Here is a 22,256-nt window from a genome sequence, read left to right on the forward strand (position 1 = left end):
AAGGAGCAGAAGACGCCCTGAGTGCTTGGGCCCTTGTCATCCACATGGGAGATCAGGAGGGAATTCCAGGCTCCTGACTTTGGCCTGGTCCAGACACAGCCACTGCAGCCATTTGGGAAGTGAACCAGTGGATAGAAAATCTCTCTCTCCATCTCTATATATTAACTCTGCCTTTCAAATAAAGTATATACTTAAAAAGAGCTAGTAGAATCTTTTAAATCATGTAGACTAACTTCTTCCTTCATTTTAGAGTAAACAAATCTAAAGCACAAAAGAACTAAGTCAGAATCCATAAGATCATGGTGGGACAAGCATTCAGATTTTCTGACTCATCAGACCACGAAGATAACCATCCTACAGTAGTGAAATTTCCACCAATTACAGAGGGAAAAACAAAATGACAAAGTATTTGGGTTTTCATTCCAAGACTCTTCCTTCTCTGGAAAAAAAATGCTTCATTTCCCAGGTATTTCTAGAGTTACATTTATATTGCCAGTGGCTTTTCATGAAATAGTAGCACCAATATCCAAATAGAAAAGATTACAGCAAATTGCACTGTTAGGTGTGGGGAGCAACTCAGACTAGACTGAGTTACTGGAATTAAGACTTGTTCTATGCATCTGCTCTCCCACAATATGGCGCTGGGAGAGAAGAAAACAGCTTCTACACAGCTGCCTCCAGTTCAGCCAATAAACTGTAGGACTTGCTCCTGATTGGAGGAGAGCAGCGTATTCGGCGTGTGGGCAGCCGAGTTGGGATTGGCAGAGGAGGACTATAAAGGAGGAGAGAGACAGCATGCACCAGGAACATCTAAGGGGATCATCTGAGGGAATACCTGTGCAGCCCCCGAGAGAGCCGGCCGGAGGAGTGCCGCTCCCCTGCGGAAGTGGGGAAAGTGGCCAGGGGGAACCGCCCTTCCACGGAGGTGGAAGGGACAGTAGCCAACCCGGGAAGAACCAGCAGCAAACCCGGGGAGGGCCGAGCAGACGAAAGAACAGTGCAGGGTCCTGTGTCGTTCCTCCACGAAGAGGGGGAGCGACATAATGGTGCCGTGACTCGGATAGGAAGCCTAGGCAGGGCTTAGTGCCGCTCCTCCACGAAGACGGGGAGCGACATAATGGTGCCGTGACTCGGATAGGAAACCTAGGACGGATATGAAACTTAAGAGGGAAGAAACGGGAAGAAGTGGAAATTACCGGAGAGAGAGACTAGCAAACAGCCTAGGGAAAAGCCGGACGAAAAAGGTGCCGGAAGAAGCTATTGAAAGCCTAGGCATAGACTCAGATACGGACTACGGGGGGAAGCTGGGAGAAATCTCTAAGGTCGAAAGCGAAAGTGAAAGCTAGAACAAACAGACTTGGATACGGACTGTGGGGAGAAGCCAGGAGAAATGAGGGAGGAATATTGTTGGAAGAAAGCTTGGGGAAACATACCGGGTAGAGAAAAATGTTAGGGAAATTGAAGCCGCGGGGGGCAGGCCAAGGCGGAGACGAAAGCCACTTTGGGATTCTCAAGTTAGCCCGGGAATAGGGGGCGAAAAGTTAAAACCAGAAGCGGAAACGTAAGCCAGGTTGGGATCCGTCTGATTAGCCCGGGGAGCAAAGGACGGGAAGCCAAATCGTGGGGCGGAGACGTGAGCTGGGTTGAATTCGCCAGGTTAGCCCGGGGAACTTAGATTGAATGCTAGTGGCGGAGACGTAAGCTACGCTGTGTGACTCGTGGAGGCTGCCATGCGCAGAGAGAGCGTGCGGGGCACAAGTAGATAGGGAACGCTGGGCTAGTGCGAGACCGCGGAGTGTGCGCGCAAAGCTGAGCCGCGCAGATGAGAGAGGCGCGGGCTGAAGCGGCTCAGAGCCGGGAAGCCGCCGCGGGGCGGGTGCCGAGAAGCAGCCTCGGGGCGGGCGCCGGGAGGCCGCAGGGATAGGAGAAACAGAAGTTTAGAAGTAAAATGAGAGAGTTAGGAATGCTGGTAGATAGAAGTAAAATGGGAGAGGTAGGAATGCCCGGAGATAGAGAAACAGAAAAATAAGGCCTCCCATCAACATGGCAATGAGAGAGCTTGGATTCGGTCTGCCTGATTAGTGAGGCGATGAGCACCTGCGGGCGGCTAGCAGCTTATGCGCCGCAGGTCACCAAAGACAGGCACGTTATTAACATCAATAGTTTCCCCACAATACCGCAATGAGAGGGCTTGGATTCGGTCTGCCTGATTAGTAAGGCGGTAAGCACCAGCAGGCAGCTCGACCAGAGTATGAGCTGCAGGTCACCGAAGATAGGCACAAATCAACACCAATAGGCCTCCCCACAATATGGCAATGAGAAGGCTTGGATTCGGTCTGCCTGATTAGCAAGGCGGTAAGCACCAGCAGGCGGCTCGACCAGAGTATGAGCTGCAGGTCACCGAACACAGGCACGCATCAGCGCCTAAAAACCTCCTCACAACATGGCGAAGAGAGGACCCGGATTCGGTATGCCTGATTGATAGGACTTGTAAGAACCTGTGGCAACTCTAGCAAGTAGAGCAGAGTGTGTGCCGCGGGACACCGAAGACAGGCGCGTATCAACGCCAAAAAATAAAAAGAAAGGGGGATCTGTGGGGAGCAACTCGGACTAGACTGAGTTACTGGAATTAAGACTTGTTCTATGCATCTGCTCTCCCACAATATGGCGCTGGGAGAGAAGAAAACAGCTTCTACACAGCTGCCTCCAGTTCAGCCAATAAACTGTAGGACTTGCTCCTGATTGGAGGAGAGCAGCATACTCGGCGTGTGGGCAGCCGAGTTGGGATTGGCAGAGGAGGACTATAAAGGAGGAGAGAGACAGCATGCACCAGGAACATCTAAGGGGAACATCTGAGGGAATACCTGTGCAGCCCCCGAGAGAGCCGGCCGGCGGAGTGCCGCTCCCCTGCAGAAGTGGGGAAAGTGGCCAGGGGGAACCGCCCTTCCACGGAGGTGGAAGGGACAGTAGCCAACCCGGGAAGAACCAGCAGCAAACCCGGGGAGGGCCGAGCAGACGAAAGAACAGCGCAGGGTCCTGTGTCGTTCCTCCACGAAGAGGAGGAGCGACAGTTAGGTACCAATGACAAGGCAGAGTATAACTCTCTTCCATGGTCAGGGAAACAATACACTGTTGGGCAGGCACTGTGACGCAGCAGGGGTTAAAGGCCTGGCCTGAAGCGCTGGCATCCCATATGGGCACTGGTTCTATCCCAACTATTCTTCCGATCTAGCTCTCTGTTGTGGCCTGGGATAACAAGAGAAGATGGCCCAAGTCCTTGGGCCCCTGCACCCATGTGGGAGATCTGGAGGAGGCTCCTGGCTCCTGGCTTCGGATCGGTGCAGCTCTGGCCATTGCGGCCATCTGGAGAGTGAATCAGCAGATGGAAGACCTCTCTCTCTGTCTCTACCTCTCTCTCTAACTCTTTCAAATAAATAAAATAAATCTAAAAAAAAAAATACACTGTCATTATCCTGAGAGACCTTAACAGTACTACAGAACCCAAGACTGAATGAAGGACCAGCATGTGGCACAGCAGGGTAAGCCTCCACCTGCGAGGCTGGCATCCACATGGAGACCCGTTTGAGACTTGGCTGCTGCAATTCTGATCTAGCTCCCAACTAACGCACTTGGGAAAGCAGTGGAAAATGGCCCAACTGCTTGGGCCCTTACACCCAAGTACGAGACCTGGAAGAAGTTCAAGGTTCCTGGCTTTGATCTGGCCCAGCCCTGGCTGTTGCAGCCATTTGGGGCGTGAACTAGCAGATCAAAGATCTCTCTCTAACGCCCCTCCTGTCTCTCTAACTCTGCCTTTCAGATAAATAAATATATAAATGAATCTTTTAAAAAAACTGAATGAACAGGATAAAGCTTTAAAAAATAGATGTGTATTTGCTTCAAACTTTCTAGAAAATTACATTTTGATATATTTATTTAATGGAATATACTCTCTTTATGAAAGTTCACTGAAGTGAGGATGAAGTGTTTTAGTAAAAGGAAACCACAGGAGTCACCACTGTGGCAAGAGCAGGTGAAGCTGCTGCCTTTGACGCCAACAACCCATGCGGACACTGGTTTGAGTGCCAGCTGCTCCACTCTGATCCAGCTCCCTGGCACTGGCCTGGGAAAAGCAGCAGAAGATGGCCCAAGTGTGTGGGCGCCTGCCACCCACGTGGGAGACTGTGAAGAAGCTCCTGGCTCCTGGCTTCAGCCTAGTCCAGCCCCAGCCATTGTGGCCATTTGGGAAGTGAACCAGAGGATGGAAGACCTCTCTTTCTCTGTAACTCTTTCAAATAAACAAATCAATCTTCCAATTTTCAGTATATGTGCTGCCAAAGTGAACACTAAATAAATCTTTAAAAAAGAAAGAACAAAGAAAACCAAAACCCTACGAATACACCTAGTCGTCATCTCTGCCAACAAATATTTACTAAATTGGGGCTGGAGAAACTGCATTCACTCTTCCACACACGCATGTGCTCTGAGACACACATCAATATGCTACTCATTCAGATACCCCATTTAAAACCAGGATCATTAGGTTCATGGAATGCTGGCCAAGGCAGAGGAGCCCCAGGAAGACTTGGGCAATTCTGTTCTCGTTTGTTTCACTTCCTGACCCACCAGCAGCTGGGGTACCCTGCTATAACTTCAAGTTCTGGCTCTGTCCATGACCAAGCAAGCCACTTACTTCACCAATCCCTTGTCTTCTTACCTACCCAACGAAGACAGAAGCCTGTCTTATAATGTGAAATGAAATCCACATGAAAGCCCCAGCACAGTGCTGGCATACAGTACACACTCCAAGTGAGCTCCATTCCTGAGTTCCATGCACTTGCATTCCTTCGTCACATCCCAAAAACCCACTTCACACACAAAAGTAAGATCAGGGACTAGTAATAGTCCTATTGTGTGTATCCATATTTTACTATAAACTTATTAGTCATTTATATTTTATGTAGTGACTATCACATGCCAACTGCTGCTATGGGCCCTCAGACAAAGCAGCCAGAGAAACAAAAGTAAGTTAGAAAAAGAATCCATTTGAAAGGGGAAAAAAAGGCAGCTGCAGAAAAGGTTTAAAGCCCTCATCCTCATAACTGAAGTCAACCCCCGCTTTCTCTGCATGTCCAAGTCCTGCCTATCAATCAGGACCTGCGTTAGTCACTACTGGCATCTGAAGCCTCTAATGTAAACTGCTTTCCTGCCCTGCAAACCCAGCAGCCTAAACTGCGTACCTGTCACACACACACCTGCTTACCTGCGTGGTCTTTGTTCAACGTATCCATTTCCTTGTAACTCGTGTTTCTTGGTCTACCCTTAAACTAAAATCCTAGGCAGGAACAGGCATTTGGCCCAGGGGTTAAGTTTTCAGTTGGAATGCCACATGCCATTTCAGCGTACCTGAGTTCAAGAGCTAGCGCCATCCCAATCCTAACTTCTTTCTAATCAACAACTTGGGAGTCAGCAAGAAATGGCTCAAGTATTGGGTCCCACCACTCATGAGGGGGACCTGGAGTGAGCTCCCACCTCATCTTCAGTGTGGCCCAGCTCTAACCACTGTAGGAATTCAGTGACCAAACCAGTGAATGGGAGCCTTCTCTTTCTTCCTCTGCTTCTCAAATAAATAAACAAATAAAATTTAAAATCTTAGGCAATCTAATTTTAGAATTACAATAATTAAAAGAACAAATAAATTAATATTTCCATAGAAATTTGCTAAGTAATTTCTTTCATTCACACAAAAACATTCTTAATACATCATCAACAACAGTAACCCAGTTACATGCACAAGACACATTAAATAAGATTAATTAGGTTAGCTTTAGTTACTAAAAAAGAACAGATTCTACATTGAGATAACAAACACATACATGAGGGGTCACTTATTTTTAAGTAACAAAACATCTCTTTTTCTCTCTTTCCTAAAATGATCTCACAATGATAACTGATATGAATATTTTAATTCTGATTGCACCTTAAAATGATGCTACAAAAGAGACTTGCTTATGAAAGTTGCTTGGTTAGCAACAATTAGACAGTGGTTCCCAACCCTTTAGGAATCACATTCATCTTGGAGAATCTGATGATAAAAAATACCCATTAGCATTTCCCATAAAAGCATACGAAGTTTGCATGAGATTTTAAGGCTCATACCCTACCTCCCAAGCCTAGTCACACACCAACTTAAGAACTCCCATAATAAGTTTGGGAACTGTACCAATCTTGAAAAAAGTTCAAATTGAGGAATGACTCAATAACATTCTACCAGTCTGCAACTTTCTTGTAGCTAAAAAATTTGGTAGTGGTGGTAGAGGAACTGACAGTGAACTGAGAGAGTTGAAGAAAATAATTTTCAGAGATGAAAATATGACTTGGGGGCCAGCTCTGTGGCATAACAGGTAAAGCTGTCGCCTGCAGTGCCGGCATCCCATATGCGTGCTGGTTCAAGATCCAGGCTGCTCTCTGCTATTGCCTGGGAAAGCAGTGGAAGATGGGCAAGTACTTGGGCCCCTACACCCATGTGGAAGACACAGAAGAGGCTCCTGGCTCCTGGCTTCGGATCTTTTCAACTCCAGGCGTTGCAGCAATTTGGGGAGTGAACCAGCAGATGGAAGATCTCTCTCTCACTGCCTCTGTCTCACTGTAACTCTGCCTTTCAAATTAATAAATAAATCTGTTTTTTTTTTTTAAATGACTTGGTTCATCTCTCAGCGAACACCTTATAGACCTCATATTTAAAAAAGAGGGAGGAATTTCAGAGAGAAAAGAACAAATCTATAAAAGGAAAGACACATTCATTCACTTAATCTTTCTTGATCAGGTCATTCATGAGATAAAGGTGAAGCTATTGACCACAAAAGAAAATGGTTGGTTGGACTCCAAGTATGTATTTACAGATGAGACAAACAAGACACTCTGTGACCTTTTCAGACTGACACAGGCCAAACACTCCTACTGTGCAAACTATTAGTCAATGTTTTACTTCAAGACTGCATTATTTTAGCAACTGATCACAACATGCAAGACAGGCAATCCTGGCCTACCAGCCACTTATGAATCTGCCCCCATTTCCGATCAAAGGAGTGATGAGAGTGCTAGAAATGCAGAAGTGTCATTAATAAAATGCTTCCAACACGCTAGAGTCTCCACAAAGCCTTAGCCATACACATTTTCCCAAAGAACACTGATAGCTGACTCAAACTTAGAATTCAAAATATAGAAAATTACTAAATATGTGCAATAATGAGGTACATGGTTCTGTAGAGGCCCATAAACAGAATTATATTTGATAAGTCCCCTCTGCTTATTATTTCATATAATTTTAGGAGTATAAAAAACGACAAAGCATTGCCACATTTCCATTTCAAGCCATGAATTACATTCAGTTTTTGAAACTATATGAGGTTTTAAAAAAAATTAGCAACATACCAATTTTTTCTTGAGTTGTGATGATAACAGAATACATATAGATCTTTATCAACATCAAAAGAGGGTATTTAATACTTTCTTTCCCTTCATACTAATTCAATATCAAAAATATTTACATGAAATTTTTTAGGGCAAAGTCAATGTCAGAAGGAAAAGGTAAAAAGAGTATTTGTTTCATTTTAATCTGCCTAATTTCTATATGCTATTTGTTCTTATTTTTTCTGATATTAAAAGCATATTAAAATTTGTAAACTATAGAAAAGCATGAGAAGAAAATAAAATCAACCATAATTTTCCCACTGACAAAGTATGTAATGCAATCACTATCTAGTAATCTTTCTAGTGGTTTTTAACCCTTTAGATAATACTGGCTTTTTAAAATTGAACTTCAAAAAATATTATTACTAGGACTTTCTGTCATAGTTCCCTTTTTCTTTCTAGATTCACCAGAAACCAGGTCTTCTTTCTTTCTGTTTTATCTTACTTTGGCTGATATTCCACTACCTAGCACAGTACCTGAAATATACAGCAAATACTTTTACAGAGAATTAACTCCGCAGGCAGGGGGGAGGGGACACAAAATTGGATGCTAATCAGCTTTACAGTTTTGACTGATTTTCCCACTGTCTTAAATGAATACTTTCCTCCAATATTAAATATACTTCAAAATTTAAAGGTTGAATCACTTCACAATGTCTTACTACACAAGTCTCATAATTAATCCAAATTACAGGACTAAACAGGGCTATACTGAGTAAGTCTGTCATCCCTAAGCACCCTTTAAAAGCACTTAAAATACCATGAAAATTTTTAACAATGTACATAAGAACTACAGAGGTTTTGTTGTCATTTAAAACAAATATCACATTTAGTCTGTTGAAATAGAGTGGCTCACTAAAACACATAAAAATTACACTATGCTCAGTGTTGCAGAGGGCACCAGACGCATATCAGAAATAAACTAGTCATGTACTGATTGTTGAGAACAAGCATGAAAACAGGATCATACCACCTAATTACCTCTTTCTGCTGTCGTTCCAGTTCTCTCATGCGAATATCTCTCGCTTCGGCCCGAGCAGCCCGTTTTGCTGCAAGTCTTGCCTCTGCCTGGAAAGTAAAATAAAACTCAGGTTCATAAAACAACAACAAAACACTTCCACATCAAACTGAGGATGAGGAGAAAACGGGACATTCTTTCCAATAAGGAGACGTCATCCATCAGTAATTTTGCCTGTTCCTTCAAATTCTATACCCTCGTTTCTTTCTCTAGTCCCAGAATCCCTCCCCAAACCTGGGCCATCACTTTCACTGTTCACCTTGATTATACATTCGACACATGTCACTCAGTTCATTAAATGTCTCCAAGTCTGCCTTTTTCTCAGCATTGCATTCCCTATCAATTCACACAGACTAGAAACGAAAGCACCAGTCACTATTTCATTCTGGACACCTCAATATTCAGTCTCCGAAGAGTTAGTTCTCAACCACAGAGTCTCTCTCAAATCCATCTGGGCTCCCTTTATAATCACTGTCCTGTCTGCTTTTCCCTCCCTCCCTCAGTTCCTTCCTCTCTCTTTACAAATTGAGATGCAATTCACATGCCATCAAATCCACCATTTAAAAGTAAACAATTCCACAATTCCGTGATTTTTAGTACATCCACAAAGATGCACAACCATCACTACTATCTATTCTAGAACATTTTCATCATCACCAAAATAAATCTCATATGTATTGCAGTCAATTCCCAAGACCCCTTCCCCTTCTCCTGATAACCACTAATCTACTTTCTGTCTCATATAAATGGAATCATACAACAGGAATTCTTCATTTCTCACTTGAACAACGGCAAGTGCTTCCAAATCCATCTACGTACCTCTAGAATCTTCACAATAGTTTATATTCCACATGGTTATATAATTGACAAACCAGTCTTTCAAAATGCTTTTCTATTTCCCAATTTTCATTTAATTTGAGAGACAGAGACACAGATGGTGATCTTTCATCTGCTGGTTCACTCCCCAAATGCCAACAACAGTTAAGGGCTGAGCCAGGCCAAAGCCAGGAGCCCAGAACCCTACCTGGGTTTCCCAAGTAGGGACTGCTGCTTCCCAGGATGCATATCAGCAGGAAACTGGATCACAGGTAGAACAGCCAGACTGGAACCCAGCACTCAGGGAGAGGCTGTCCCAAGCAGGGACTAAATCACCACAGCACATGCCTGCCCCACCAAAACATATTTCTGATCACATCACTCAGCTGGTCTTACAGTTTAAGAAAATAAAATCCAGGGGCCAGCGCTGTGGTGCAGCAGGTAAAGCCATTGCCCGCAATGCCAGCATCCTATATGGGTGTCAGTTCTAGTCCCGGCTGCTCCACTTCTGATCCAGCTCTCTGCTATAGACTGGGAAAGCAGCAAAAGATGGCCCAAGTCCTTGGGCCCCTGCACCCCTGTGGGAGACCCGGAAGAAGCTCTTGGCTCCTGCCTTCGGATCAGCAAAGCTCTGGCCGCTCAGCCATCTGGAAAGCGAACCAACAGATGGAAAACCTTTCTCTTTCTCTCTCTCTCTCTCTCTCTCTGCTTCTCCGAAACTCTGCCTTTCAAATAAATAAATCTTAAAAAAGAAAAAGAAAAAATTCATAGAACAGCACAAAAAGAAGAGACATAAACAGAAACAGGGCTCTGCACAGCCAGGTCCCCATCTTACTTCCCAGAACTTGTTCCACCCATACCACGCACACCCCATCCGCTCTCTGCCAGGCCTCTGCATTACGTTAGGCTTCTTTCACTGACGGCTTGACCAGCATGATGGGCTCTTGATTCCGACAGAATATTACGTTCTCTGAGGATTTCTCCCATGCCCTCCTTCACAGAGAGGGACTATACCCATTCCTCTGTCACGACTGTACTACACGGTATGTTTCTGTTACCCCACAACTCTGCGCCTCAATATCTGCTAAATAACTGGAGCATCAAGAAGGTAAGGAAACGACTCGATGCACCACGTGAAACTTAAATCTCTCTGCTTTCGGTCTTGCAGTAACTTCCTCTGTGCTGACCACATCCTAAATCTGATTCAGGTCAGGTCCTCAGATCACTACAGAAGTCGCTTCTTCTCTAACTATGAATGGACATCACATTTCTTTTTTTTTAACTAACATCTGTACTTTACAGAAAAAGACTTCAAGGCTAAAATATGTTTCAGGAGCTAGCAAAAAATATTTTTTAAATAAAAAAGTATCACAACTTTCTTCTTTATTATTATTATTATTATTATTTTTGACAGGCAGAGTGGACAGTGAGAGAGAGAGAGACAGAGAGAAAGGTCTTCCTTTGCTGTTGGTTCACCCTCCAATGGCCGGCGCACTGCGCTGATCCGATGGCAGGAGCCAGGTACTTATCCTGGTCTCCCATGGGGTGCAGGGCCCAAGCACCTGGGCCATCCTCCGCTGCACTCCCTGGCCACAGCAGAGGGCTGGCCTGGAAGAGGGGCAACCGGGACAGAATCCGGCGCCCCGACCGGGACTAGAACCCGGTGTGCCAGCGCCGCAAGGCAGAGGATTAGCCTAGTGAGCCGTGGCGCCGGCCACAACTTTCAAAGCTTTTAAACTTAAGGAAGTTGAGCAGGAAGAGCACTGGGGTAGCAGTTAAGACACAGCTTGGGATGCCCACAGCCCACTCTGGAGTGCCTGAGCTCAAGCCCCAGAGTGGTCCCAGTGGTTCCACTTTCTGCTAACACACACTCCGGCAGGCAGCAGGTGATGACTCAAAGTACCCGAGTCCACACCGCCCGCGTGGAAGACCCAGACTGAGCCTCAGCTCCCAACTTCGGCCTGGCCCAGCTGCTGTCAGAATCTGGAGAATGAACCAGTAGATGGGAGGCCTCTGCCTACATGCCTGTCTGTCTCTGCCTCCCAAATAAATTGTTAAAAAAAACTATAGCAATAAGTAGGAATTTTCATTTCTATGTATATCATCTTCTTAAAAAGATTTACTTATTGATTTACTTGAAAGGCAGAGTGAAAGAGAGAGGAGACAGAGATGTTCCATCTGCTGGCTCACTCCTCCAAGTGCCCACAACAGACGGGGCTGGGACAGGCCAAAGCAGGGAGGCCAAAACTCCATCCAGATCTCCCAAGCAAGTGGCACAGACCCAATAACTTGATCCAGCATCTGCTGCCTTCTCATGCACATGAGAGAGCTGGATCAGAAGCAGAGTAGCTGGGACTCAAACCAGTGCTCTAATACAGGATGCTAGTGTCCCAAGAGGTGGCTTGGACCGCTGTCACAATGCCTGCCCTTTTCCCCCTTTTCAAGATAGATTTATTTATTTATTTGAAAGACAGAGTAACACAAAGAGAGGGAGAGACAATCAAGTGATTAGCTTTATAACTATAGCCTCCCTTAGAAATTTATCTCAAAATACCAATTCCTGGGGTCGGTGCTGTGGCGCAGTGGATAAAGCCTCCGCCTGCAGTACTGACATCCCATATAAGTGCCAATTCCACTCCCGGCTGCTCCACTTCCAAACCAGCTCTCTGCTAATGCACCTGAGAAAGCAGTGGAAAATGGCCCAAGTCCTTGGGCCCTGCACCTATATGGGGGACCAGAAGAAGTTCCAGGCTCCTGGCTTCGGATTGGCCCAGCTACAGCCATTGCACCCATTTGGGGTGTTAACCAACAGATGGAAGACCTCTCTCTCTCTCTGCCTCTGCCTCTCTAACTCTAACTTTCAAATAAATAAAGAAATCCTTAAAAAATGCCAACTTCGGCTGGCACCACGGCTCAATAGGCTAATCCTCTGCCTGCGGCGCCGGCACACCAGGTTCTAGTCCTGGTCAGGGTGCCAGATTCTGTCCTGGTCGCTCCTCTTCCTGTCCAGCTCTCTGCTGTGGCCTGGGAGTGCAGTGGAGGATGGCCCAAGTGCTTGGGCCCTCCACTCGCATGGGAGACCAGAAGAAGCACCTGGCTCCTGGCTTCGGATCAGCGGCCATTGGGGGGTGAACCAACGGAAAAGGAAGACCTTTCTCTCTGTCTCTGTCCACTCTGACTGTCCAAAAAAAAAAAAAAATGCCAACTTCATCTCTCTAGAATCTGTCTATGGCCAATTCCACACAATTTCTACTAAAATAGGACTTTTTTTTACAAAAATAGAAAAATTATAAATAATTGCAATCTATTCTTTAATAAGGCTTCTTTCACAATAAAAGAGAAGAAAACAGAAAAGAATATGAGCTTCAGAGACACACATGGTTGGTTCCATTTGCTACATATCCGACTTTATCCAATCACGTTACCTCTCTTGGACATAACAAGGAAAAAAAGCTACCAAATCAAACCTTTTAAAAGCAGTGAACGAGACTTAAAATTATTCTTTCTGGTTCTTTCTATACATCACTACCAGATACCTGAAGCAATACTGATAGTAGGAAGTAAGTAAGAAGCTGATGCTGATTCTAACCCACACTTATCTTGCAGCATTTTTAAAAAGACAAGTATAGGCAAACAAGCACACCTCTAGGTAGTAACACACCATTTTCAACAGAGAACAGTCACATGAAAAGAGCTGTGGATTTATTTTACCATACACCTCACACACACAAAATATATGGGACATAAAAATAAAGGACCAGAAATACCAAATTCAAAATGAAGTTAAAAAACTAAACGTATAATTACTATTTGATAAATAATTCCAATTCCACTTATTTATTTTACATAAAAACAAAAGAAATGACAGGGCCAGAGCTGTGGCACAGTAGGTTAAGTCTTCACCTATGGCTGTTTCACTTCCAGTCCCACTCTCTGCTAATGCGCCTGGGAAAGCATGGGAAGGTGGCCCAAGGGCAACCACGTGGGAGACTCAGAGGAAGCTCCTGCCTCTTGGCTTCAGGCAGGCCCAGCCACAGCTGTTGTTGCAGCCATGCAGGGAGCAATCAGCAGATGGAAGATCTCTGTGTCTCTGCCTTTCACATGAATAAATAAATCTTTGGGGAAAAAAAAGAAATGAAAGCAAAGATCAAATAGCCAAAATGCAGAAACAATCAATGGATGAATAAACAAACAGTAGTGTGTGTGTGTATGGATATATATGTGTGTATATATGTGTGTGCATATATAATATGTATATATATGTATATACATGTATATGTATATATATGTATGCATATGTATATATATACACACACATATATATACTACAGAATATTATTCCGCCTTAAAAAGGGAATTTTGATAAATGTTACATGAATGTACCTTAAAACTTTATACCAAATGAAGTAAGCCAGATCCAAAAGGACAATTCCTTTTGGAGGAATTATCCCAGGATTTTCTTTTATTTTTTTTTAATTACAATGGTTAATTTTGTTTGTTCAAGAACTCATTTTTGCAAGCATTAAGCCAGGCTGTGCTTGGAGTATGAGCCCGAAATTCGCCTAGTAAGGAAGAGGAAAAGCAGACTGTGCCCCACACACATGGATGACAGCTGTGGGCTCAGGACTGATCACATCCGAGTTTGAGTTTCTACACCTGGCACTCGGGAGTCACGGGTCTCTCGGGTCCTTCCGAATGTCCCGCAAGGTGTCTGCACTTTTCCTGAGCTGGGCAGCCTCGCCGTCCTCCAGCTTCTGGTTGATGACACTGGTTCATCCCCGGGCACTGAGGATGCACGGAAGGCTCGGGAGACTTTGTTCTCAATGCCCTTCACCGTTGTGGACACTGGGTGAATCCTGGAGAGATTTTTCAGCATGGATTCAATGAGATCAGCCACACTAATCCAACAGTCCAGTTGGTGTACCTTTTTAGCTTGATGACTTCACAGGCACTTTCCACCAGCATCTTGTGTACCTCCTTCTAGTTTTCACTATCTCTGGATTTCACTATCTCTAGTTCCCATCTCTGGATTCAGTTCCTGGAAAGAGACACCTGCCACATTCAGTCCACTCCAGGCAGCCACATTTGAGTCGCCGTGTTCTCCCAAAATCCATCCATGGTAGCTGCTGGGATGAATGCCAAGTTTTTCAGCCATGAGATAGCAAAACCTAGCAGAATTCAGGTTGCACCCACTTCTGATCACACGGTGCTTGGGCAGCCCACTTAGTTCCCAGGTCACGTATGTAAGAATGTCACTGGGTCGGAAACCACGATGATGCAGTCGGGACTGTGACAATCTGGGGAACAGTGAACTTGAAGACACTCACATTTCTCTGCACCAGGTTGAGATGACCCTCTGCTGTTGGACTCCTGCGGTCACCACCACGACCTCAGAATTGGCTGTCATGGACTAGTCCTTATCGGCCACAATTTTAGGTGGAGAAACAAGCTCCTGTGCTGCGGATCCATCATCCCTCCTTTGAGTTTATCTTCCAGGACGTCCACAAGAGCAAGCTCATCAGCCAGAGACTTTCCCAGAATGCTAATAGCACACGCCATTCCGACTTCCGACACCCATTACAGTGACCTCATTGTTAGGGACTGGTGCAGCGAGTTTCTCCTTAGGGGTTGCCATTGTACACCGGCGGGCGCAGGAGCTGAGAGGCGAGTGCGGCAGGAGTCGGGCGGAGGAGACAGTTAGCGGCCAGGATTTTCAACTTAGTATAGATTGTCTCTTTACTGTGAATGGTATTATTCTGCTTCTCTTACTCCAAATATAAACATACCTTTTCCATTTGCTGCACACACCCTTTCCATTCATGTGCTTACTCCACAGTTTCTACTGTCAGCCAATGAGAACAACTCTCGAGCTCGGATTTCTCTGCCAGTATCAAAGCCTCCATTTCTAACTGCCTGGACTGCCGGCCCATCTTCCCCAGAGGACAGACTTTGCTTCCTTATGTTCCAGCCTCCAGAAATGGAAAGTTTGTCCAAACCCAAGATCTCAGAACTGCCTACTTCCTCACCAACTCATTCTTTCCAATATCCTCTGAATCCATGGTTCTGTTTTCATTCCAACAGACTACCCCTCTTCCAAATGGTCTTGAACACTCTATTCTGGAGTACTTCAAGTTTCCTAATTCTGACTTCAATCCCTCTCTATTCCACCCTCCATATTGTTGAATCAATCTGTCTGAAACATCAAGGAACAAGCAAAATAAAATACCTCCAAGAGACACATGATTAGTCATAATATGCTTTATGGTGCCCAACACTTAAAAACATTCTTTTTTCTTTTTTTTTTAAAGCTTTCTGAATCCTAAATTTGGATTTGGTTACTGCTTCAGTTTAAAACACACACACACACACACACACACACACAGAAAAAACAGATTTAAAGAAATATGTTCTTGGGGCTGGCGCTGTGGAGCAAAGGGTTAATGCCCTGGCCTGAAGCACCAGCATCCCAAATGGGTGCTGGTTCGAGACCTGGCTGCTCCACTTCCCATCCAGCTCTCTGCTATGGCCTGGGAAAGCAGTGGAAGATGGCCCAGGTGCTTGCGCCCCTGCACCTGCATGGGAGACCTGGAGGAAGCTTCTGGCTCCTGGCTCCTGGCTCCTGGCTCCTGGCTCCTGGCTTCGGATCACTGCAGCTCCGGCACTGCAGCCATCTAGTGAGTGAACCAGCAGATGGAAGACCTCTCTCTCTCTCTCTCTCTCTCTCTCTCTCTCTCTCCTTCTTTCAAATAAATAAATAAATCTTCAAAAAAATATGAAAAAAAGAAACGTGCTCTTGTTCCCAGTGGTGTTCCAAATCAGAGACTCGTCTGAGGCCAATCAATCCTGTTAAAATCTTCATCTGTTCAGTGAGCCTAGGAGTAAGGAGAGATCTATCCAATCAGCTAGGCAGGGTTCACTATTTCCTCGGTATATAATCCATAAGTAGGATTTCATTTGGGACTACCACTCAGGAGGGAGACAAGGATGTGCTTATTTAAAAAAAAGAACAGTCAAGGTACTGCGTTAAGCCATCGTATGCAATGCTGCAGCCCACACTGGAGTCCTAGCTACTCCATTTACTATCTAGCTCCCTGTTAATGCACTTGGGAAGGCCACAAAAAGTGGCTCAAGTACATGGACCCCTGCCACCCAGGTGTGAGCTCTAGATGGAGTCCTGACTCCTGGTGCAGCCCTGGCTGTTACGGCCATCTGGGGAGTGGAAGATCCAGCACTGAAAGATCTCCACACCCCTCTCTGTCTCCCCCTCCCTTCCTTCCTCCATCACTCTGCATTTTCAATAATAAATATTTTTTTTTGACAGGCAGAGTGGACAGTGAGAGAGAGAGACAGAGAGAAAGGTCTTCCTTTTGCCATTGGTTCACCCTCCAATGGCCGCCGTGGCCGCCGTGCTGCAGCCAGCATACCGCGCTGGTCCGAAGGCAGGAGCCAGATGCTTCTCCTGGTCTCCCATGGGGTGCAGGGCCCAAGCACTTGGGCCATCCTCCACTGCACTCCCTGGCCACAGCAGAGAGCTGGCCTGGAAGAGGAGCAACCAGGACAGAATCCGGCGCCCTGACCGGGACTAGAACCTGGTGTGCCGGCGCCGAAAGGCGGAGGATTAGCCTAGTGAGCCGCGGTGCTGGCCAAATAAATAAATATTTTAAAAAATAGTTTGACTCATCCTACGATTCAAAAGCAAGAGTGAACTAAAATTGTACACACACAGACACACATACATACACACTCATACTATAAATTGGGTCCACCAAGTACTGAAGGTACAGCATCTAATGAACCAAAAATAAATGTGTTTTTTTTTTCCAGGATGTATGAATAATGAACCAGACAAGTTCTGAGAAACCAAATGGGTACCACTCAGCACTGTGTCAAATGTGTAGCCTATTTTTAAACACGCCATAAGAAGAGTAATTCCAAGAAATATAATGTAGGTGGTCTTTGTTATCAACAGAAAAAGTTTCTCTGCAAAACTCCACCAGTTCAGCACTTCTCATTGTTCCAGCTCTGATATTTTAGTATCTCCCCCTCTGCCCTGGTTTTCACGACAGAAAGGCCTAAGGGGAGCGTTCCCTCTACCTTCGCCCAAGCCACCAACAGATTCTCAGTCCGAGCACCCTTCCTTCTTTTGTTCCCTGTGCTCCCACTGGGAAGAACTGTCCCTCTCCAACCCCTATACACTCCCTCCATCCTCACCAGGGTCCTAACCCCAATTATCACGCCTCACTCCTCACTCTCTCCCCCTACTGGCTTGTTCTCCTTACCATAAGGAGGCTCGAAGTCTCTCCCATCATTAAAAATAAAACATCTCACCCTGGGAGTGGGCATTTGGCTTAGCAGTTAAGACACCCTTACCCACACCCAAGTACCCAGGTTGGATTCCCAGCAGTAACTCCGGACTCCAGCGTCCTGCCACTACAGACCCTAGGAGCAGCAGTGATGGCTCTAGTAACTGCTTTCCTGCAACCCATGTGGGAGACCTGGGCTATGTACCCAACTCCTGGCTCCAGGCCTGGCCATTGTAGACTAAGGGGTGGAGGAACATGCGTGCTCGCTCACTCGCTCGCTCGCTCTCTCGCTCTCTCTCCCCCTTCCTATCAAACAAATTTAAAAAACTTTTTAGGAGCCAGCGCTGTGGGGTAGTAGCTTAAGTCTCCACCTGCAGCACTGGCATCCCATATGGGCACTGGTTCGTGTCCCGGCTGTTCCTCTTCCGATACAGCTCTCTGCCATGGCCTGGGAAAGCAGTGGAAAATGGCCCAAGTGTTTGGGCCCCTGCACCCATGTAAAGGAACCTGGAAGTAGCTCTTGGCTCCTGGCTTCAGACTGGTCCACCTATGGCCATTGCAGCCATTTAGGGAGTGAACGAACAGAGGACAGCTAAGACCTCTCTCTGTCTCTCCCTCTGTCTATAAATTTGCCTCTCAAATAAAATCTTTAAAAAAAATTTTAACTCTCATCCTTGTCATCTCTTCACACTTAAGTTTGGTCACACCTCCTTCCTTACCTCTCACTCTCTTCAGATAACTACAATCTGGCTTCTGCCCACTTCACTTCACTAAATTGCTCATGCAAAGGTCACTAGTACCTCAAACTACAAAACCCAATAGAACTGCTCTATTCTTACCTTGCTTGTCCTTTCTGGACATCAGGTACCACTAATCACTCACTTGGTGTTTTTTTTTTTTTTTTTTTTTTTTTTTTTTTTGACAGGCAGAGTGGACAGTGAGAGAGAGAGACATAGAGAAAGGTCTTCCTTTGCCGTTGGTTCACCCTCCAATGGCCGCCACGGCCGGCGCACCACACTGATCCGATGGCAGGAGCCAGGTGCTTATCCTGGTCTCCCATGGGACTTGGGCCATCCTCCACTGCACTCCCGGGCCACAGCAGAGAGCTGGCCTGGAAGAGGGGCAACAGGGACAGAATCCGGCGCCCCAACCGGGACTAGAATCCGGACTCACTGGGTCTTAAACTATCGCCTCTTGGTGTTTTGCAAGACTTGCAGCATCTCTTGGTTTTCCTCTTACTCTCTGACCTTTCTTCCTCAGAATACTTAGTGAGTAAATTTTTCTATAATAGCTCCTTAAATTTTAATATTAACCAAAGTTTCCAGGTTTGGCTGCTTGTTTTTCCATTCTGTGTTTTCTCACACAGAGAGATGATGATATGGATGATATGGACAGCCTGCAATCTTTACATCCAAGCCATATTACACTCCTCCAATCCTGACCCAACTGGCTATTAAATATTGGAGTTGTCCCACAAGGAGCTCAAACTCAATATATCCTAATTTAATTTATAATATTTCTCTTAAATTCCCCATCAACTGACCCATTACACAAAATTTTAAATTACAAATCATCATGAATCTCTTCATTTTTTTTTTAAGATTTATTTATTTATTTGAAGGGCAGAGTTACAGAGAAAGACAGAGATCTTCCATCCGCTGGTTCACTCCCCAAATGGCTGCAGTGGCCAGAGCTGAGCCGATCTGAAGCCAGGAGCCAAGAGCTTCTTTTAGGGGCCTCCACGTGGGTGCAAGGGCCCAAGGACTTCAGACATCTACTACTGCTTTCCCAGGCCACAGCAGGGAGTTGAATCAGAAGTGGAGCAGCCAGGACTCAGCACCCATGTGCCGGCACTGCAGGCAGTGGCTTTAACCACTATGCCACAGCACCAGCCCCAATTATCACTACCTCAATTCAGGCTCCTAACATCTCAAGATGACTACAGTAACTTTCTAACCATTGTCTGCCTCCTACCAGTCACTCTCCGCATTGTACCTGTTGTGGTTCAAATAGAATTTGTCTCCCCAATTCAAGCATTTAAAGACCAAAGAGTAGGCATTAAGGGCCGGCGCCGCGGCTCACTAGGCTAATCCTCCGCCTTGCGGCGCCGGCACACCGGGTTCTAGTCCCGGTCGGGGCGCCGGATTCTGTCCCGGTTGCCCCTCTTCCAGGCCAGCTCTCTGCTGTGGCCAGGGAGTGCAGTGGAGGATGGCCCGGGTGCTTGGGCCCTGCATCCCATGGGAGACCAGGAGGAGCACCTGGCTCCTGCCTTCGGATCAGCGCGGTGCGCCGGCCGCGGCACTCCAGCCGCGGTGGCCACTGGAGGGTGAACCAACGGCAAAGGAAGACCTTTTTCTCTGTTTCTCTCACTGTCCACTCTGCCTGTCAAAAAAATTAAAAAAAAAAAAAAAGAGTAGGCATTTAGGCCTGTGCTGTGGTGCAGTGGGTTAAAGTCCTGGCCTGAAGTGCCGGCATCCCATATGGGCGCTGGTTCTAGCCCTTGCTGCTCCACTTCTGATACAGCTCTCCGCTGTGGCCTGGGATAACAGTGGAAGATGGCCCAAGTCCTTGGGCCCCTGCACAGGCATGGGAGACCAGGAAGAAGCTCCTGGCTCCTGGTTTCAGACTGGTGCAGCTCCAGCCGTTGCAGCCATCTGGGGAGTGAACCAGCTGATGGAAGACCTCTCTCTCTGTCTCTACCTCTCTCTACAACTCTCTTTCAAATAACTAAAATAAATCTTAAAAAAAAAAAAAGAGTAGGCATTTGGCACGGTGGTTAAGAGGCTGCTTCAGACATCCACATTCCACATCACTGTGGATTTGAGCTCCTGGCTCTGTTTCTGAACAGCTTCCTGCTAACAAACACCCTGAGAGGCAGCAGGTAAGTGGCTCAAGTACTGGCTCAAGTACTTGGGGGTCTTTGCCTCCCATCTCGGACACCCGGATTGAGTTTTTCAGGCTCCCAGCTCCAGCATAACACAGCCCTGACTATTATATCTGGGGACTGGACCAGCAGGTGGAAGATCTGTCTCTGCCTTGCAAATGAAACTAAACTAACAAAAAAAAAAACAAACAAAAAACTTGAAGCCTTCTTTCATAAAATGGACACAGAATTGCAATCCCCACAGCAGAAGAGAAGTGCCGTCTAATGGAAAAAAATAAAATATAAGGCCCGAAGTAATTGGTTAATGGTACTAAGAGTGCAGACACTCAATCCAACGTTGGTGTTTAGGAGTGGGCCTAGTGGAGGCACTTCCTTGTGAGAGGGCTGGTTACAGGTGCCTGAGCACTGGGCCCATCACTCCCTCTGCTTCCTGGCTCACGATGTGACCCTTCCCCTATGTCATCCTCCAGCCTCACCAGACGGCCAGACCAGAGGGACCTGTCTGACCCTGGGCTGTGAACCTCCAGAACCACAAGCCAAGATACACCTCCTGGGGCTGGGCTGACGTGGACCAGCAGATGGAATACCTCTCTCCAGCGCTAGAAGACACCCCCCCACCCCGCCCCGCTTCTCTGTAACTCTGTCAAATAAATAAATATTAAAAACAAAAGATAAACCTCCTTCCTTCAGAGGAAGCTTATCTTAGGTACATCATTCTAGACCAATACAGCGACTCAAGCAATTTCACTGTGATGCAAATCTGAGAAGTATTTACCCTCCAATGGCTCCCCACACTTCCAAAGATCAAACACACACTCCTCCGCACATACAGCATTTACAACTGGCTGCAGCTTCCTCTCCAGCAGCACTTCCTCCCATTCTCAACCCCTCCAGCCATACTGGGCAGTTTCCCACATGGTTCTAGCTGTTTCACCCCTCCCCCAATGCCTGTAGAGCACTCACAAGGCAATACACAAAAACTCATAAAATACTGTGCATAGAGATAAGGATTACAACGTTTTGAACATGGATAGAGAGGTGGGCAGGCATTTGGCCTAGCAGTCAGGATGCCAATTAAGAAGCCATGTCCCGGCACTGTGCTGTGGTGTATCAGGTAAAGCCGTCGCCTGCAGCGCCGGCATCCCATATGGGCACCAGTTTGAGTCCCAGATACTCTACTTCTGATCTAGCTCTCTGCTACTGCCTGGGAAAGCAGTGGAAGACGGCCCAAGTCTTTGAGCCTCTGCACCCATGTGGGAAAACTGGAAGAAGCTCCAGGCTCCTGGCTTTGGATTGGCCTGATTTGGAGAGTCCACCAGTGGATGGAAGACCAACCTCCCTCCCTCCCTCCCTCTCTTTCTCTCTGCCTCTCCTTCTCTCTGTGTAACTCTGACTTTCAAATAAATAAGTAAATCTTTAAAAATAAATAAATAAAAACACATTTAATGTATTTCAAAAAGAAATACAAAATGAAAATACACTGAAATGCCTTTAAAAGAAGAAATTCTTCTATCTTCAAATTTTTGTCCTATGATCTTGTATCAGTTTTAAAGGGAGATAAATTTAAAATTCATAATTTCACAGAAATGTTCTGAACTGAGCCAACATACTCTGAAATGACCAGCCTACATATATACTCACTTTTAACACCTAGCCAACTGCAATGGGTAAAAAAGAGAAAGAAATCATCTCAGTCTTTAAAGATCTATGCTTTAATTTGAAAATATTTAAAATACAAAATTCTAGAAAATGAACTATTCAAGGA

The 22,256-nt window shown here is 45.9% G+C and overlaps 1 protein-coding gene and 1 pseudogene across 42 annotated transcripts in view; both read right to left on the reverse strand.

The window, feature by feature from the left end:
* LRRFIP2 (LRR binding FLII interacting protein 2) overlaps positions 1-22,256 on the reverse strand; it is a 137,958-nt gene that overhangs the window by 78,851 nt on the left and 36,851 nt on the right. For 24 of the 42 annotated variants that reach the window (XR_011388280.1, XR_011388279.1, XM_070072989.1 and 21 more), the window contains exons 3-4: positions 8,452-8,538; positions 7,047-7,097 (exon numbers count right to left, since the gene is read on the reverse strand). Coding sequence is in view for 40 of the 42 variants with exons in the window: in XM_070072989.1 (XP_069929090.1) it covers positions 7,047-7,097; positions 8,452-8,538 (138 nt within the window). In the remaining 2 variants the exon portion in view is untranslated. The remainder of the gene's footprint in view (positions 1-7,046; positions 7,098-8,451; positions 8,539-22,256) is intronic. The other 18 variants (XM_070072992.1, XM_070072984.1, XM_070072981.1 and 15 more) reach the window with 1 other exon arrangement.
* LOC103350381 (L-lactate dehydrogenase B chain-like) lies at positions 13,794-14,995 on the reverse strand (annotated as a pseudogene).

This window comes from Oryctolagus cuniculus, chromosome 4 (genome assembly GCF_964237555.1).
Source record: "Oryctolagus cuniculus chromosome 4, mOryCun1.1, whole genome shotgun sequence".
Lineage (NCBI taxonomy): Eukaryota > Metazoa > Chordata > Mammalia > Lagomorpha > Leporidae > Oryctolagus > Oryctolagus cuniculus.